The sequence below is a fragment of the Bos javanicus genome, chromosome 3, assembly GCF_032452875.1.
Source record: "Bos javanicus breed banteng chromosome 3, ARS-OSU_banteng_1.0, whole genome shotgun sequence".
Lineage (NCBI taxonomy): Eukaryota > Metazoa > Chordata > Mammalia > Artiodactyla > Bovidae > Bos > Bos javanicus.
In genome coordinates this window covers 15,784,077-15,802,074 of record NC_083870.1, presented here as the reverse complement: position 1 = coordinate 15,802,074, position 17,998 = coordinate 15,784,077, and the positions used below count along the sequence as shown (strand labels likewise).

At 56.8% G+C, this 17,998-nt stretch overlaps 1 protein-coding gene and 1 non-coding gene across 5 annotated transcripts; one reads left to right on the top strand and one right to left on the bottom strand.

The window, feature by feature from the left end:
• Nucleotides 1-892: 892 nt before the first annotated feature.
• On the bottom strand, nucleotides 893-17,488 carry PBXIP1 (PBX homeobox interacting protein 1). 4 transcript variants are annotated; one of them, XM_061404245.1, is made up of 13 exons: nucleotides 17,228-17,488; nucleotides 16,707-16,756; nucleotides 15,981-16,085; nucleotides 10,002-10,088; nucleotides 7,573-7,699; nucleotides 7,277-7,341; nucleotides 7,014-7,197; nucleotides 5,316-5,546; nucleotides 5,172-5,195; nucleotides 4,782-4,864; nucleotides 4,339-4,467; nucleotides 2,513-3,738; nucleotides 893-2,055 (listed from the first exon to the last, which is right to left on the bottom strand). In XM_061404245.1, exons 1-13 carry the CDS (start codon nucleotides 17,328-17,330, stop codon nucleotides 1,977-1,979), a joined length of 2,493 nt encoding a protein of 830 aa, XP_061260229.1. In that variant the 5' UTR covers nucleotides 17,331-17,488; the 3' UTR covers nucleotides 893-1,976. The 4 variants fall into 4 exon arrangements, with proteins under 4 accessions (XP_061260229.1, XP_061260239.1, XP_061260247.1 ...); XM_061404255.1 differs by having other exon boundaries at nucleotides 7,014-7,194; XM_061404263.1 differs by lacking the exon at nucleotides 15,981-16,085 and having other exon boundaries at nucleotides 17,228-17,445.
• On the top strand, nucleotides 8,166-8,296 carry LOC133245460 (small nucleolar RNA SNORA51). The gene has a single exon (XR_009735717.1). It is a non-coding gene; the product is annotated as a small nucleolar RNA SNORA51 (small nucleolar RNA).
• Nucleotides 17,489-17,998: the final 510 nt, after the last annotated feature.

Genomic DNA, 17,998 nt, shown 5'->3' with positions numbered 1-17,998 from the left:
CCATGGGGTCCCTAAGAGTCGGACACAACTGAACGACTTCACTTGCACTTTTCACTTTCATGCATTGGAGAAGGAAATGGCAACCCACTCCAGTGTTCTTGCCTGGAGAATCCCAGGGACGGGGAGCCTGGTGGGCTGCCGTCTATGGGGTCGCACAGAGTTGGACACGACTGAAGTGACTTAGCAGCAGTAGCAGTACCCTTAAAGTCCTTTAACAGTGAGCAACCCATCAGTTCTTACAGAAGCACTTGTTATCAATTATAGTCCCCTCTTGGGCAGACCCCTGGGCTTCCCTGGTGGCTCAGACAGTAAAGAGTCTGCCTGCAATGTGAGAGACCCGGGTTCAATCCCTGGGTCAGGAAGATCCCCTGGAGAAGGAAATGGCAACCCACTCTAGTATTCTTGCCTGGAAAATCCCATGGACAAGAGGAGCCTGAAGGGTTACAGTCTATGGGGTCACAAAGAGTCGGACGTGACTGAGGGACTAATACACCTCAGCTCTACTAACATGCACCTTGGACCTGGCCTGAAGTCACACGTTCATTCTGTCCCCCCATGGGGATTTCCAGGCCAAGCAAGAAGCCCAGTCAGGAAGGACTTTCTAAAGAGAAGCCTGGGGGAATCTGGGTCTTCCTGGGCGAAGTAGCCAGACAGTGGCCCAAGTCAGTAGGACTGGGGTCCAAGATTTGGGGCACCAAGTGGTGAGGTAGGTGAGGTCTGGAGCAAATGTGGAGCCACGGCGCCACCTAGTGGTTCCCTCACCCGCTCCCCCCACCCCACCCCGCCCCGCCCCCAATGCAGAAGCCTGCGCTGTGAGGTGGGGGTGGGGAGCCCCTCCTCCACACTCTAAAGGGAGTGAAATCACTTCTGAGTGCCAAATATTGGACACATATTTTGTTTACATTGATTTATTTACAATCCTGCTGGAAGAGTCCCCAGCCCTTCAATCTCCCTTTTTGGGGATTAGAAACCCAAGGTTCCCAGGGATTAATTTGCCCAAAATCACTCAACCTGGATTTGAGCCCAAAACCCACTTGCATATTTCTACATCTCCCAGGGATGCAGCCAAGACAGCTGTGAGCAAAATGGGGAGTTCCAGCCCAGAGGGCCTGAGGTTTGCGGGGAGAGTGAGGTGGCAGGGAGAGGAGGTGAGTACCAGTATGAGGTGGTGGGTGTGGGCTTCCCCTGCGCTTATAGAAACAGCCCTAAGCGACAGAGCGCCCCCAACGTCACAGCTTCTACAGAATGTTATTGGAATCTGAGTCTACAGTTCACAAGCAGAGGTGAGGCCACGTGAGGAGCAGGGCTAAAAGGGGGACTTCGAGTCTCTAGGGATAGCTCCTTCCAAATCTAACAAAACCCCAGGGAAAGCCTTCGTGCTGGGCCTCCAGCCAGCCGGGAGCCAGCCGGGCAAATCGAATCCCAGGGTGCATGGGTCAGTGTGTGCAGCCAAGGGGCCCACTCTGGGCCCTCCTACAGACAGACAGACAGACACACACACACACAAGTTCTCTGGCTTTAGAATCTGAATTGCCCCATACCTCATATCCCACCCTACAGACACACAGACACACACACAGACACACACACACACAAGCACTCTGGCTTTAGAATCTGAATTGCCCCATACCTCATATCCCACCCTACAGACACACACACACACACACACACACAAGCACTCTGGCTTTAGAATCTGAATTGCCCCATACGTCTTACCCCCATACAACCCTCCTAAAAAACAGGCCTCTCTCCCATCCCCCCTTCACAATCTGGCTGCAAGGGTCGCGGCCCTAAGAATTTGCATTCATTTGCATAGACAGCACAGCAGCTCCAGCTAAGGCCTTTTTGTGGCAGAAGTGGTGTCAGTGCAGGGCTGGGTGATCTCCAGGCTGCTCTGTGAAGGACATTCAATGACACCAACGAAGCTGAGGGAGGTGGCAGCTTAACGGTTCCCAGGGGACAGACAACGTGGGGCCTCAGCCCTGGCGGTGGGGGCTGTGCTCCTCCCTGGGCCCCACAACTCTGTTCTGCAAATGTTTGTCCTTCTTCCCAGACCTGTGGGGGGGCAGGGAGTGGAGGCAGGAAGAGGCCTTTAGAGAACAATGTCGTGTGATGAGAAGGGGGGCCCCCTGACAGGGGACCCTGTTCCCCCTAAGGCAGGTGACAGGGGCAGCCACCATCCATCAGACTGGGGGGAGGGGAGTGTGGCCAGACCTGGTGTCCCAGGACAAGGCCCCAGCTGGGGAGACAGGAAGCAACCTCTCTTACCCCCCAGACCACACAGGTATGGACAGCACAGGGCAACTTGGGAGGGAAAAAACTCTAGCCCCAAAGGGGACTCCCCAGGACCACTCTGGGCTGAGCTCAGGCTCAGCTTTCTGCCCTCAAGAGACAAAACCTCAAACTGAATACCGACAACTCAGGGCCCTTCACACACACAGACACCCCGCCCCACCATCACCTCCTGCCCCCTGCTCTGTCCCACTGACCCAACTCCCCCACAGCTGCCCACCTCTTCTTCAGTGCTTTGTCTCCAAAGAAGTGGCTGAAGATGAAATCCTCAAAGTCGTCCACCGCGTCGTCGTCACCTGTTTGTCTCACCGCCACCTCCTCCAGCTGGTCCTCCAAGGCGTCTACAAAGTCGCGGAAGCGGAGGCGGTCGTGGCGGAAGATGCCATCCTCGCCGAAGTAAGCGGGAGAGAGGGGCAGCTCCTCGGTCAGCGGCCCAGCCCAGGGCAGCCGCGCCAGGTACGTCCTCAGCAGAGAGGCCAGCTCCTGTTGCCGCACGGGGGCTAGCTCTATGCCAAAGAAGGCCAGGCCCTCCTGCCGGGCACACTCATGCACACCTGAGCAGCCCTGGGGTGCCTGGTACTTGTGCCTGGACAGCTCTGCCCAGAGTGGCAGGGGGTCATGCCTGTCTTTAGCCCCTTCCTTCCACCGAGGGTGTTTCAGCCTCTCTCCAGAGGGGTGGGGGCGCCCACTTTTCCTGGGGGGCTCCTTGGAGCGCTGTTGCTTGCCATCCTTCTTGCCCGCCCACTCCTCCACCCTTGGCTTGCCCTCCTTCCGCCTCCCCGCCAGCTCCCTGTCCTCCTCACCCCGCCAGCTCTTCTCCCGGCCGGATGCCTCCTTCTTATGTTTCCAGTGCTCGGTCTTCCAGTCCCCTTGCCTATCCCACCACTTTTCCTTCCCACTCGGCTCCCTGGAATTCTGGAAGTGAGGCTTCTGATGCCAGGCCTCTGAGACATTGGCAGGGACCCCAGGGTGCTGGCCCCAGTTCTCCAGGCCCCGCAGCTTCTGGGCCAGCCTGTGACCCAACTCAGCCAGGCCAGCCCGGGCTGGATCCCCTCGGCCCGCCTCCTTCAAGCTCCGTTCCAGGTCCTGCTGCACAGACCCCAGCAGCCGCCGCTGCCGCTCCAACTCTTGCCTTAATGCCTGGGCCTCAGCCTCTAGTTGTTTCTTTTGCTCCAGGAAACCAGGGCTTGGCTCCTGCCCCGTGGGGCCTTGCTCCTTGGTGACCTGGCCAGCCTGTGGGCCTCTGCCCCACTGGAGACACAGCCCATCTGCACCCTGGACACAGTCAGCCTCCAGTCCCTGAAGCTGGGCCCGCAGCTGCTGCAGCTCTGACTCCAGGGCCCGCTGGGAGGCCTCGCCCTGCTGGAGGGCCCCTCGGAGCCGGGCATTCTCCTCTTCTAGCCCTTTGGGCTGACGCATCAGGCTCTGAAGCTCTTCCTTCTGGGCCTGGAATGGGAATAGGGATAGAGGACCCAGGGAGTCGTCAAGGATGGGTCCAGTGCCTGCTACCCTAATTCCATTCCATTATAGCCTTTATGGCCTGAGAGACTCAGAGGATTTGGTTCTCATCTCCCACCCCACCTGCACCCTTCACCTGACCCTGGGACCCCCAAATTCCACCACAGGCCTTAGCTCTGTCTGTTTATAAGCCCACACGTCTTTAATTCACTTAAAGAGAGCCAAGACAAGACTCTCATTACCCTATTTCCACCTCCCGTACCCAAAACATATTATTAACTGATCACAGCACTTCTTCCCACTGAGTCTTGGCATGTTCTTCAAATCCTTCTCCACACAAGGCTCCAGGTAGACCATGCCAATCAAGCAGAGGTGGCATGCCACGTGAAGCAGATATGCCAGTCCTGGCCTAACCCTTAGCATGCAGGACGCACACAAAACATGGAAGACGACTGGACTCTAGTGGGAAAGGGAGAGGGTCAGCGTATGTGGGTGAACACAGGAAACTTCTTTGCAGGGAGGAAACTGGACAGACAGACACGTGGCCTAGGGAGGGTGTCTAGTCCACCCCAACCTGCTTGTGCCCACCTGCAGCTGGGCCTGCAGTAGTCGGATGTCCTGGTTCTCCTTGGCCAGCTTATCCAGCAGAAGGGCCATGTTCTGCAGGCTGGGGACACTGTCCAGGAGCTCTGAGGTCTGTAGCTGCTGTAGTCCATCCTAAGGGCAAAGGTGGCTCAGTCAGTAAAGAATCTGCCTGCAGTGCGGGAGACCCAGGTTCGATCCCTGGGTTGGGAAGATCCTCGAGAGAAGGGAATGCTACTCACTCCAGCATTTTTGCCTGGAGAATTTCATGGACAGAGGAGCCTAGTGGGCTACAGTCCATGGGGTTGCAAATAGTCAGACACGACTGAGTGACTAACACACACACACACACACACACAAGGGCAAAGGAGCCAGTCACCCCAGCCCAGCCCCACGACCCCGACAGCCCCCACCAGGCCCCTCACACAGATGGAGACAGTCACACATGCCTGCCCATCCCCCACAGCCTCCAGCATCTCAGTATCAGACTCCACATCTGGCAAGACCTGCAGGTCCACTTCCTCCAGGGGCCCTGTGGGAAAGTGGAATCCTGAAGCTGGCCTCAAGGCACACAGAGCCCTGTCCTCCTCCCCCTCCCTGCCCGCCCCCAACACATACACATAGTCACTGTCCTGTCCTGGACCTCACCCTATGGCTGAGGGGTCCAGCAAGGTAAAAGGTCAAGGGTCACCCCGAATAGCTGACATAAGGCCTATAACTGAGCAAAAAATGTACAGCCCCCAGCATCCCTACTCCTGACCCAGAGAACTGTCCCCATCAGCCTCCCTCAGGGCTGGAAGGGGACAGACACAAACTGGTCAGGGCCCATCGTCACTCACCACTTTCAGACTCTGAGAGACCACCTGAAATGGAGACAGAGGAGTCTGGTCAGGCCCTCAGAAGCAGGGGCAGAATGGGGTCAGAGTACTGCAAGAGGGGCCAGAGCAGAGCCTCAAGGTGCCAGCAGGGGAGGGACCACTCACCAAAGAGGAGGACCCCCAGGCCCAGCAGGACCAGGGACCCGAGGAGACACATGTTGAGGGAGATGCCCAGCTGCCCGCCTGCACCCTCGCCCTGGACCTGGTCCTCCACACCCAGGGTGGCCGCGGGCTGAGGAGTGCCGGGCTCCCGACCCCGCCGCCTCCGCAGACCCTCCACATCCACATCGGTGTCATCCTCGCTGCTGGAGTGGTGGGCCTCCTCCCTGATCCAAGCTGGGGGAAGGGAGGGGGCCAGGACAGTAAGGCAACTGGAGAGACAGGACAGACAGACAGACAGACCGGAACCAGAGGCAAACACAGGAGACCCCCAGCCCTGATCACAGAGGGAGAGCATGGAGACCCTGCCCACATGTGCCTGGGCATCAGTGACCACCCCTGCCCAGTCTGGAGACCAGTCCTTTCTACTACATACAAGATACAAGAGCAACTTTCATCCTAAAAGCGCCCTCCTGCTCCCACTTGTGCCCCCTGCCCTGGTTCTGTCGGAAACCTGGCCATGCCCTCTCAGCATCTCTTTTCAATGCCTGGCTGCTCCCAGTCCTAGAGGCAGAGGTCTCCCTGGCACCATTTCTGCTCTTCTGCCCTTCTCACCGCACACACAATCACCCAGTCTCACCCACCCCGCCGGCTTTCCCCTAGAGCAGATTGAGTCCCTCATTCGTAAACTCCTGACTGGCCTCCCTAGAGCTCCAGGCCTGGATGTCTGACCACCTCCTGGTCTCTTCCACCTGGCTGTCCCTGGGGACCAAACACTCCACACGCTGCCTGCCCTCCAACCTGGTTCTCTCCTGGCACCCCCCCGATGCAGGGCAAGACGCCAGTGCTCCACGAGCCAACCTCAGCCCTCCCTCTTTGCCTCGCATGCAGTTTGACAACACGACCCCTAAACATCTCAGCGGCACATGCCTCGCATCTGCCTTAGTTCAGGTCTTCCTCAGCTTCATCTGACTGCAGTTGCCCCCTAAATGGCCCCGGACCCCGCCTCCCCCTCCACGCTGTCACCCCTCAACAAAGATGCATTCACACACTCCTGCCACCAGCCTTGGACGCAGCCTCCTCGGTACAGGACAGGGGAACCCAGCCCGGTGTTGATGCTGCAGCCCTGGCCTGCAACGTTCTCTTCCTCCTACCCTACCTACCAAAAGTCCACTTGCTCAAGGTTCCACTCAAATGTCCCCTCCGGTGTGAACCTTTTCCCCAACTGTCCCTGCCTCTCCCTCCCCTCGACCTGTCCCCGACTAAACCACTCTCCCCCCCTTCCTGTGGGGGCACCTTAATCACACCACCTTTGCCCCCTCACAAGTCCGACTTGCACCCTGGCTCAGTCTAGTCCACCTCTTACACAGGCCGTGAAGCCAACCTGCTTTCCCAGAGCTGACTCGTGGAAGGGACTCAGGGAATGAGAGCCAAATCTAGAGGCAAGTAATAGAGGAGGCCCCACAGTAGAGAGGAAAGAGTTAACCTAGACCTAGGCCCTGCCACTTTATCAGCTGTGTGACTTAAGCCTGAGTGTCCCCGGGGGTGACGGTGGTGAGGATTCACTGATACAGCTTAAGGAAGGCTCCAAGCTGCCAAGTCCTAGGGCCTGGACCAGAGCTGTGCTCGGCAGTGATGTCTATCTATTCCCACTCCAACACCTTCTAGAAGGATAGTGACAGGAGAAACAAGGAGGACTCTCACCTGTTTTGGGGGATGAAGGCAGGCTGCAGGGGGGGCTCTGATCCTCCAGGTCCTGTGAGTCTGGTTCCATGCCTACCACCTCAGGGGTCTCTTCCAAGTCTCCCTGGGCCTCTGTGTCTCCTGGGCCAGGGGACTCCACTCCAGGGTCCTCCACTCCAGGGTCATCACCTTCCAGGACACCCTGCTGCGGATACAGCCGTGAGCACTTCCCACTTCCCCTGGCCCTCCCCACTTCCCGCCCTTCCCCCAGGGAAGGTCCTCACCTTGGCCTCAGCCTCCTCTGACAGGATGGGCCCAGATTGGGAGCTCTCACTCTGGGACACCGTCTCTGTGGCGGGAGAAAAGACTCAGGAAAAACACCACGGCCCCCCTGGCTCCCACAGGCTGCAACCAGGCAGGAAGGGACAGGAGAAAGCCAGGATGGGATAAGGGAAGGTTTAAAACTGAGATCAATGCTGGGAATAAGACCAACTGGCCTCCCTCTCCCTGAGGATACTGGGAAACCCCAGAACATGGAAGACAGGTGGCTGCACCGCCCCCCTCAGCAGGGCCCTGTTACCTCCTCCATCCAAGGTCCCAGCCGATTCCTCAGCAGCTGCCCTGGAGGGGCTCTGAGGGGCCCGGGGAGCTCTCTCGGATTCTGGGTCATTCCCAGATTCAGGGCCCAAGGTCTCCACAGGCAGGCTCTGGGGGCAGGGGTACAAGCAGAAGGGCTGCTCTAGAGTAAGGACGGCAGGACAAAACCAAGAGCACGGGGTGCTCTCCAGGGTGCCCGAGACCAGCCCGTGCTCAGGGGTCCCAGCCCACACCTTACACATACATAATACACTCAGCAGTGGCTGCTCCAAAGTGGGCAGGGGGCAGCTGGCACTGTGACCTCTCTGCTCAACACAGTGTTCAGCCATTCCCTAACTTCACTTGCTGCTCTGAGGAACTTTTGGAGGCCAAGTTTCTGTGAAATGAAGACGCACCACTGGGGACTTTCCCGGTGGTCCAGTGGCTAAGACTCAACATTCCCAATGCAGGGGGCCGGGATTTGATCCCTGGTCAGGAAACTAGATCCTGCATCCACAACTAAGACCCAGCACAGCCAAAAAAAAAAAAAGTAAATGTTATTTTTAAAGGAATCCTATATTTACAGGAATTAACTTCAGCCTCCTGGTACTTACTACAGGCTGTGTTCTTATACTGACAGCATAGAAAGAGGAGTCAGAGTAAACCCACCCTACATACAGCCTGGGCAGGCACTTTGCCTGGTCTGTATGGTGAATGGGAGTACATGGAGTTGAAAAAAAAAAAAAGAATTAAGTAATTCAATCAGACATTAAACTAATTAAAAAAAAAAAAAAGGACCACTGGCCCAAGACACTGGACCACTCTACAAACCTGGCAGCCCACCACCACCTCCCCAGAGAAGCAGCTACAGCCTGGGTCTCCCTCCCCACAGGTGACCAGCTCAGTAACTGGCAAGAGAACAAAGTCCTCTGGAGCCCAAGGATCACAGTCCCATCCCCCACGGGCTTCCCCCCAGTTCTCACAACGGGCCACCTGCTCCATCTGCCAAACTTTTCTGGCTTTTCCCGCTCCCTGCACACCCCTCTCCCAGGAGCTGACAGAAGCCCACCTCACCCCAGCCACAGCCAGCCTGCCTCCCAGGGTATTCTCAGCCCAGCCATCTACAGCCTCAGCCTCTCCTTTTTCTGCAAACGCCCCCTCAGCAGGTCCACCGCCTGCTCATCCCATCCATGGCTTCCGCTAAACTTCCAAGAATAATTCTTGACCTTAATATGTTTCTTTACAAGACTCTTTTTTTTTAAAAAGATTTTTTTAATGTGTACCATTTTAAAAGTCTTTATTGAATTTGTTATAATATGGCTTCTGTTTTATGTTTTGGTTTTTTGGCCCCAAGGCATGTGGGAATCTCAGCTTCTGGAACAGGGATCTAACCCCCAGCCCCTGAGTTGGAAGGCAAAGTCTTAACCACTGGACCGCCAGAGAAGTCCCTCTTTACAATTTTCAAGTCATCTTTTTCTCCCAGTCCCTCCTATGTTAAAGGAAACGCAACTCCTCCTCGTTAAAGGGAGGACAGCAAGGTGAAACAGCTGGTCCGAGGTCCCCCAGCTGTCTGCAAGGCAGCCAGGGCTCTGGCTGGGAGCACGGCGTCGTCCGCTCTGCCAGCCAGCCCCAGTCCATGGGTCCTGCTCCAGCATCATACTGAGGGCGGCTCCCTCACTCCCCATCAGTTTCTTCAAGGCCACTCAAACCCGACGTCTCTAACTCAAACTCCTGAGCTACCTCCCTCCCTGTGGGATGAACATACCAAGTCCTTGACAAACTCTCCAGCCACTCCATTCCCCATCCTGCCAGTCCCCTTCTCAGAGGCTTCAGGGCACAGGAGTCCACTGGGTTCTCATCCCACCAACTACAACCTGGACTGCAGGACCTTCAAAACGCTCTCCCCCTGTTCCCACACAGCCCACATAGTGGCTGCACCCTCTGCCCACAGCAGCGATGGTCCTGACCCCCTCCAGCTCAGAGCCTGCCCGCTATTTTCCATCAAGGGGCGGCCCGAATGCCTGAGCCAGACCCTTCAGGCCTCCTCCGGAGGCTTGCAGGCTCTGATCCAACCTCACTTCAACACTGTCTGGCCCACGTCTCCACCTCCTCCATCAGACCTCCTCAGTCTCCCCAGCACAGCTCATCTACTGCTGCCTCAGCACCTTTGCTAATGCTGTTCTCCCCACCAGAATTTCTCCCCTGCTTCTCACAGCTTACCCCAACAATTCCTTTCTTTCAAGCCACGGTCCAACTCCCAACTCCTGACTCCTGGGGCCTGATCATATTCTCCCTGCCCCTGGAGTTCCTCTCAGAACCAGCAGGAGGTGACAGGTGTGATAATCAGGAGCAAGGAAGGGGGACAGACCCAAAAAGCAGCCCAGCCTGGCCAGAAACCCTATTCCATATGGTTCCCAGGCCTGCTCTTCCTACCTCTGAGCCGGCAAGTACCCAGCTATTGTCCGAGTCTGGGCAGGAGGCCATCACCGTTGAGGTCCCCGCAGCTGCTGAGGCTGCCACCTGCAGAGAAAGGCTCTCTTAGGGACTCCAGCTCCCTTCGGGGGAGAAGGGATGTAGACAGAAGCCTCAGCTGGGTTCCAAGTGTGAGGGCTGGGCAGTCACTTCCAGAACCAGCCTGGTTCCAGTCCTTCTGACCCCAAAATCCGAATTCTTCTGGGCAGTATTTGCCTTGCAAATCAGAACGTACCAACAGCTGCAGTGAAGTTTGCCTTTCCCAGGGAGCAAAAGAGCCCTTGGGAAACTGGGAAATGGAACTGACCTTGAAAGGTCAGAGAAGCACAGGGCTGGAAAAGCTCTGGGAAAAATCCAGGCCAACTCTCTCATGTTATAGTCAGGGAAAATGAAGGCCCGAAAACTGGCTGACTTGACTTGCCAGCGATGAATAGCAAGTGAGAAGACTGAGGAACAATCTGGCCCTCCCTTCCCCTCCCCAGGCTCCCTCACAATCCCACCTCCTCCCCCAGGGCCTGGAAGAGGAAACCCCATGGCCTTCGTCAGCCACAAGTCTCCCACCAACCCATCACCCACCGTTAAGTCCTCTGTATGGTCTAGTTTGGGGTCCTGTTCACTGGCAACACGATGGAATCAATCAGCTAAGATTCTGATATAACTGAGTTCAAGGATCAGGCTCCGAAAAATCTGCCAAATGATTCTCACATGCAGCCAGGGCCGAGAGCAACAGCACAGCTTACATCCATCTGAATATACCTTTAGTAAGTTTCCTTGTCACTCTCCATTCTAGGTCGTTTCCCTTCTTAGCAAACTCCAGCGTTTCACCTGAGGACACTTGAAGGTGACTAGGAAAAGGGATTTGTGGCAACTCTCATGTATACAGAAAGCACTGTACCATTTGCAAAGCATGGACAATAACCACGGTTGTGGCCCTATTCCCTGCTAATCTGCTCTGACATGGTGGAGTAGGGGTGGGAAATCACTCCAGCTTCAAAAGCCTGACACAAAGCAGGACAAGAAGAGAAGGACCTACCCCTCCGTCTGTGACCAACACTATGGCCCCAGGCTGGCAACCGGGCCCTGGCATAAAGCTGAGGGGCAGATGAGCTAAGCCCCTGGTCTTGGACTGTGATCCTTTAGAGGCTTACAAGACTGCTTGCTGAGGGGCTAGAAGGATGGTAAGTGGAAAAGGATCCTGAAAGGAAATCCTGGGGAGAGGAAGTAAGGCTGGGGTAGAAGCGCGGCAGCTCTACTGTGGGAAACCACTACACTTCCCCCTTCAGTGGGACACACCGTGAAAGCCCTACACAGTGCCTCCCAGAGACAGGCCCCCATCCCACAAGGAGAGAGAAGAACGGCTGCAGTGACTTCCCCACACCGCAGTCCAGCAGGACACCCCCGGCCGGCTTCTACAGGCATCCACAGAACCATCACTGTGCTGCCTTCTGGTCTCAGGCCCCACCCCCGCCACTCTGTCATCATCTCCCCAACCCCAGTTGCTGCGTGTGACTCTTAACAGGTGGCAGCAGGAAGGAAGTGGCAGCAGCTTGGGCTGAAGTCCCTGTTTACCCCTGGCTGTGTACAGCCTGCTCAGGTCCTCCAGAAGCAGGCACTATGGCAACCAGGGTGATGTCAGACCTACTGTCTCCATGGAAACCAGAAACGGTATTTGGGTCAACAAGACAAACACTTCTGAGACCCAAACAGAATACAGTCCGGAACCTGTGCACTCAGGGTTCCAAACCCTGGCTGGTACCTCTCTCTTGGTTGGATTCGCTGAAGATCCCATAAGTTCTCCCTGTTCCCCCCCAGGTCAGCATCTCACTGCCTTATTAGGAAGTTCTTTCTGCTGTCTAATTCCCACCCTTCCCTGCTGCTTTCAGATCTCTTTCTTCTCATCAACCTCTTGGAAGAACACCCACCTCCACCCCCTCCTCACTACTCCCTCTCCTTTTTTCAGGCAAGATTCAACAAAAACATCCTGTAAGGATTGTCAGGGACTTATGCTATTTCCAAAAGACAGCTAAAGGGGGAGCTCTGCCACTCTGTTCAAAGCTGGGAAGTTTCGTCCAGCTAATTTCAACCCCTCTAAGAGCTGTTTCCCCAAACCTCTAAAATAAAGCACCCAGGGCTACAAAAACTTGTCTGGGAGACCCAGAGCAAGTTCCTGTTTTGCAAACGGCCGCCCATGATCCCCCTCCCTCCCGGCCCAGAAGTGACAAACAGCTCTATAGATCCTGGGTGGAGCTCAACCCTTCAACGTTCTACCCCTCCTCTCCTCTACCCTTCCTCTCCTGGGGATCTCTGTTGCCCCTGCCCCGCTAGGGCATTACCTGACCCAGCTCTTGCTTCAGTCTTCAGCTGAACTTGTTGCTGCCTCTCCGGCTTTACAGATACAAGAAAGGAAGGTCACGTGACTGGGAACTGACCAATGGAAAGCCAACTTCCCTGAGAGGGGCGGAAACTTTTGGCCAATAACAGCTAGATTTGAGAGCCGCGGGGGTGCGGCGGGGGCGGGGCAGTGGGGGCCGCCTGCAGAGCCCCTAAACCTGGGCTTACCTCCCGGTGGGACACTGGGGTTCCAGCAAACTCAACTGGGGGTCACCTCCCCTCCTTTTCCAGTGGCTAAACAATTTCTGAAGGGAAGACCCAGAACTGAAAGGCAAGGGGGTGGCATGTCCAGGACAAGGAGCCAGGTTGGTCCCAGGATAGACAAGAGACAGCTGCAGGATGGGGGAGGAGAGTGGCAAAGTGTGGGTTGTCCCTACCCTCACCCTGGCGCCGATTGTTTAAGGATGCCACTATTCTTTTTTAAAAGGGGCAGAGGGGGGTGCTGAAAAGCATCCTAAAATGCAATCTGCTAGACCAGGGCTGCCCCTTCCCCCACCCTTGGAGCTACACTGACCTCCTGACTCAGGAGTGGGAGTGGGGCACTACACGGAGAAGCACTAATGGCAATTGTCTCCCTGAAGCCTTGGGGCCGAAGATCCTGCTTGGCTCTAGGCCTGGCCCAGGAATGTGCTCAGAAAGGAAACTTGTGTTCTCACAGCAGGGACACAGGGAGAGATGGGGCAAAGAGGCCTCCCCAGGCTCCACAGCTTGTATTAGGTCAGCTCAGGGGCCTGACTCTTCCAGCTATCCCCACTTCCAGAGACCCTGGGGGGTCCCTGTCCTCACCCCCCCAACCATCCTCACCAGCAGTGACTGACTCATTCCAACCTTGTGCACACCAACACCAAGGAGTCCGGGTGTGGATCTTCCGAGTCCTTTTATTAATCCAACCGTACAAAACTTTCCCCACCACATCTCTGCCACCCCCACTTTCTTCAAAAAAGCAGTGGCATGAAAGGGAGAGAGGGACTGACCAGGCAGCCCCCCATCCCTGGCCAGGAGCCATCTTACAAAATGCAGGGCGGTGGGGGGGGTGGGGTGGGGTGGGGTGGAGACCACAAAAACATCAACAGATAGAGGGGCAAACAGAACCACTAACACAACACAAAGTTGAGCAGTGAGGGGGTTGCCATCTCTGCTGCTGGATGGCAGGGAACACTGGAAAAGAGAAGCCGAGGCCATGGCCACTCCCTTCCTTCGCACAGCCTCGAAGGCTGCATGCTCCACTGGGGGAAGGCAAGAGTTCTGCAGTATACCTGTCTTCTCTTCACATGTGTAAGGTCCCAGGAGAAGTGGGGGCAGGGGACCACCAGCTTCTCTCAGGGCCAGACCCCTAGCCTGCCTTCTCTACCCCATTTGAGGAATGTGTGTAGGAGCTGTAGGGAACAGCGCGCAGCTGTGAGGGGCTCCTCATGGGGCCCCAGACCCATCTCTGGCAGGCAGGGCTTAAAACATAAAAAATAAAGCCTTGGCATGGAATTTGGCTGAGAAGGATGAGAACAGCTCGATCACCAGGCCAGAGAAGACAGAACAGCAGGGAGAGAGGGGAGCAAAAACATCCAGGCTCTGGACTGCATTCTAGTACCGCATCAGTGAGGGTCCTGCAGACTCCCCAACCCACAGGCTGTGACAGGGATCCTTTTATCAGGAGAAAAAATGAGGTATAAGGGCTCTGCGCCTTTTCAAGCTTTCCTTCCATCAAGGCAGGGAACTCGAGGCGCCGAAGTTGAAGACCAGCGCTTAGTGGGGGAGGAGGGGTGTACAACCACAGAATCTGGGCTTCCAGGACAGTCTGAATGTCAAATATTCTGGTCTGTCAGACCACACATCCCAATTTTTGGCAAAAACATGGTCATTAGGGAAAAAGCACAAGAGAGGCTGAGAAAGGACCAGTGACTTTGGTATGAGGGAGATATGTCCTGACAGCATCTTATCTACTGTCTCCAAGCCCCAGATCACCAAGAACTGCCATAGCCACGTACTCTCCTGCTTCTTCAAGCTATTTGGTTTCTGAAAGGGGACGAGATGGACAGGTGAAGGAGTCAAGGGGAAGGTAGGAAAAGGGGAAAATCTCCATTTATTCCCTAAAGCTATCTCCCAGCGCCCATGAAAGGGCTACCGCAGAGATGGGAAGAGACCCAACTCCTCTGGCCAGAAACCTTTAATACTGGACTCCAAACACTAAGGCTGGAGCTGTGGAGCTAGAGAGGCATGTTAGGCACAGGTGTTGGGGGCATCCATCATCTGTAGAGGGGACACCCCTGCCCTTCGGATCTTCCTCCAGCCTCTTTCCTCTTGCAGCCATACCCCTGGGTTTCCAGAGATAGCCACCAAAAATGGCTCTCTTGGCAGGGCTTTGGTTTCCTGAACCTCTGTAGATCTCAATGCGTTAAGTTTCCACAAGAGTGAGAGATACAGGCTCTTCTGCCTGCCCACCTCAGTTCCTTTTTCTGCCCCCAGGAGCCACTGGGTTTCTCCCCCTTGGGGATGGGAAGCCGATGGAAACCAGGACCAAGAGCCAGACAAGAAGGCAATCACCCTGAAAGAGCAGGGAGGAACATGTGCACTTCCCTGGGCCCCTCGCCAGCATCACCCATCGTTAGCGGCCACCAGCTGCCCCATGCCCTCGCGGATGTAGACAGACTGAATCTCCTTGGTCTTGAGGCAGAGATCGCAGGCCCAGACAGCAGAGGCCTCGGTGGTCAGCAGCCCATAGGCGCTCTCAGTCATGCCTGTGCACTCACGGTGGAACCACTTCTGGCAGGAGGCCTCACACAGAATGGCATCTTGGTCGTCATTCACCTCGCTCCGACAGGCACCACATGGATACACCAGGCCTGGGGGAGGCTGGGGTCCTGAGCCCCCACCTGCTTTTCCAGGGGGTGCCAGGCTGTTGGCATCTGGAGTGCCCCCACCCCGCCCACTGCTGTTTGGAGGAAAACTGGGCTGATTCCCATTAACAGCAGCAGCCGGGGAGCCCGAGTGGGGCTCCTGGGGAAAAGCAGTGGCCGCAGGGGGATTTAAAGGCTTCCCCCCATCCTCACCACCAGGGCCAGGAAAGCCAGGGTCCGGACCAGGGAAGGGACTTGTGTTGGGAGGCAGGCTGGGGAGCCCCTGACCAGGTCTCTGGAGAGAAGGGCCAAAAGGTGCCCCTGGCTGGGCAAAGCGTTGGGGGAGAGAAGGGGGGCCCAGCTCCCCTCTGGGAGGTTGTCCCATGGTGGGTGAGATCATGGGGCCAAATCCCCCCACTGGGCCTGGCATCATCTGCCCACCAGGCGGGCTAAAGTTCTGACCCAGAGGCTGGTTGAAGGGTTGGCTGGGAAAATTCATATTACCTGGGGGTGGATAGCCAGGGCCCTGGGGGGGCATGTTGAAAGCAGGGCCCATGGGGCTGGGAGGGAAAGGGGGTGGCTGTCGACGAAGAGGCTGAGGACCTCCTCCACCCCCAGTGCCATAGCCTGGGGGTACCTGGCCTGCCATGCCCCCCTGGACACGGAAGCCCCCAAAGGGGACGGGACTGCCAAGGAATGGAGGGGCCGCGCCCCCCACCTTAGGGGCTCCGAAGTCATCCTCAAAAGGGTTGGATGCAACCAGGTGATCCACCATGGGAGTTGGGGGTGGTGCAAACTCCGTCAGGTGAGAGTACGCAGGGCCCTGGGGAAAAAGACGAGGGAAAGAGGATCATGGAGAGAGACCCAGAGCTAAACCAAGAAAGCACCAGAAACACAGAACCAGTTTTAGAGGCTAGTACCGGCCAGTTCAGACAGACCTTAAAGTGCAACAAAGAAACACAGTGGAGACCACAACCAACACAGCGCCCTAACTGTTCTGAAAAGGGGCAGAACTACACTGGAATCCTAGTTTTGACACTGAGTAACCTCAAAGTCCTGGAGCAGGCACTGAACATGTTTAAGCCTCAGGTTTCTCACCTGTAAAACAATGCTATCTCCCAAAACCACTGAAGCATTTTAGCACAATCCCTGGTACTTAGAAAAGGTTCAGCAAGTGATAGCTGTTATCATCATGGGGGAACCAGAACAGGACAAAAAGGGGAGAAGACGATTCTAATCCCCGCTGACAAAATCTCTGGTCAAATCGTCTCATCCCTACCCTACTCCCAAAATGTTATAAACTGAAGGAAAGGACCAGAAAAGGAACAAGAAAGACAACTTTCTCTTCCCCCTGCAGCTGATGCAAGATGAAGACATTGGGGTGGCAGAGCAGAGAACCCAAAGGGGCTACCAGAAATTACCCCCACAACCAACCACCATTCACCTGAGTGTTTGACTTCCTTCGCTTCTTTTCTGGACTCTTCATTTGCAGACCTGGAAAGGCAGTAAAAGGCAGACACAAACAAGTTTCCCTGAGGTTTCCCCAACATCCTTTCTCCCAACCACGATCTAGGAGATTCTTCTAATTTCAATATATTCTTGTTTATTTACTTAGTATCTAATACTTTGTTAGATACTAACAAAGGTACACTACGAAGAATAAATCGGATGCCACACTCTCAGCTGCCTCTTCCTTTAAATGAGAGACGTCCCCATCTCTTGATAGCCTCAGACTCCCAAGTGGCTCCTTCATTCCAGGTGCCCCAAACTCTAGGATCGGCAGTCAGTGACCCCTCGTCACCAACCCCTGGAGGGCTCCACCCACCTATCCTTTCCACTGAGCCTCCCCTCTCTTCAGGGCCCTCAGCCTGAGAACCGCCACCTCCCCGGCCCGCCAGCCCTCCCTCCAGGTCCGAGAGTTCTGAGCCTCGCCAGCGCCAGCCCCAGCCCCCTCAGCGTTCTCACCGGCCTTGCCCTGCTTTCTCCCGGTGCTGGGCGGCGCAGGGGGCGGTGCGGGGCCGCCACCTCCCTCCAGCTTGTCCGGTGGGGGCGGCGCCGAGGCGGCCATGGAGTGGGGGACCCGGGTCAGCAGCGGCGGGGGACGGACGCGCCCTCGGGGTGCACCATGGCCCGGAAGGGAAGGCAGGGGCGGCGCAGGCCCCCGCGCGGCCGCAAGCCCGACGTGCGGCAAGGCGGGGGTGCCGAGCCGCGGCGCCAACTGCACGCTCGCCCGGCCTCACCGCCCGCCAGCGGCCGCAGCCACAGGAAGCGGAATTCGGCGTGGCAGCCACCACTGCGCTCGGCGAGGAGGGGGAGCGAGGCCCGGGCCAGACCCTCCCCCGAGCGCTGGGCGGGCAGGGCCGTACCAAGGCGCAAGCCTGGGGGAGGCCGTCTCCAGCCCGGGAGCGCGGCGTGCCGGCTCGCTAGGGAAGACGGCAGCCCGTCGGCCCTGCGGCTGGGCCGTACCATCGCGCGCCGAGGGGCCGCCGCAGGGGTGCACGCTGGCCCGAGCCGCCTGGGGTCAGGCTGTCCGCGATCCCACCCCGCCTCGGTCCCCGCTGCAGACACGAACATCCCCTGGCACGGTGGCCCCGTACGCCCCACCCCGCCGCACCCTCCTACGCGAATCCCTAAGTTCTCACTCAGCGCGACCCAAGCGAGTCCAGGTGAGGCCGAGTCCGGCCTCCGGCCTCCGACCTCCCCTCCTGCCGTGGGGGGCGGCCAGAGCCAACAATA

Coding starts and splice junctions, on each gene's coding strand:
- PBXIP1 (XM_061404245.1), bottom strand. CDS start 17,330: ATGGCCGCCTCGGCGCCGCCCCCACCGGACAAGCTGGAGGGAGGTGGC. Junction 7,700..10,001: donor GGGTACTTGCCGGCTCAGAG/GTAGGAAGAGCA, acceptor CCCTGCCCCCAG/AGCCTGCCTGTGGAGACCTT. Junction 7,198..7,276: donor CAGAGGAGGCTGAGGCCAAG/GTGAGGACCTTC, acceptor CTGTATCCGCAG/CAGGGTGTCCTGGAAGGTGA.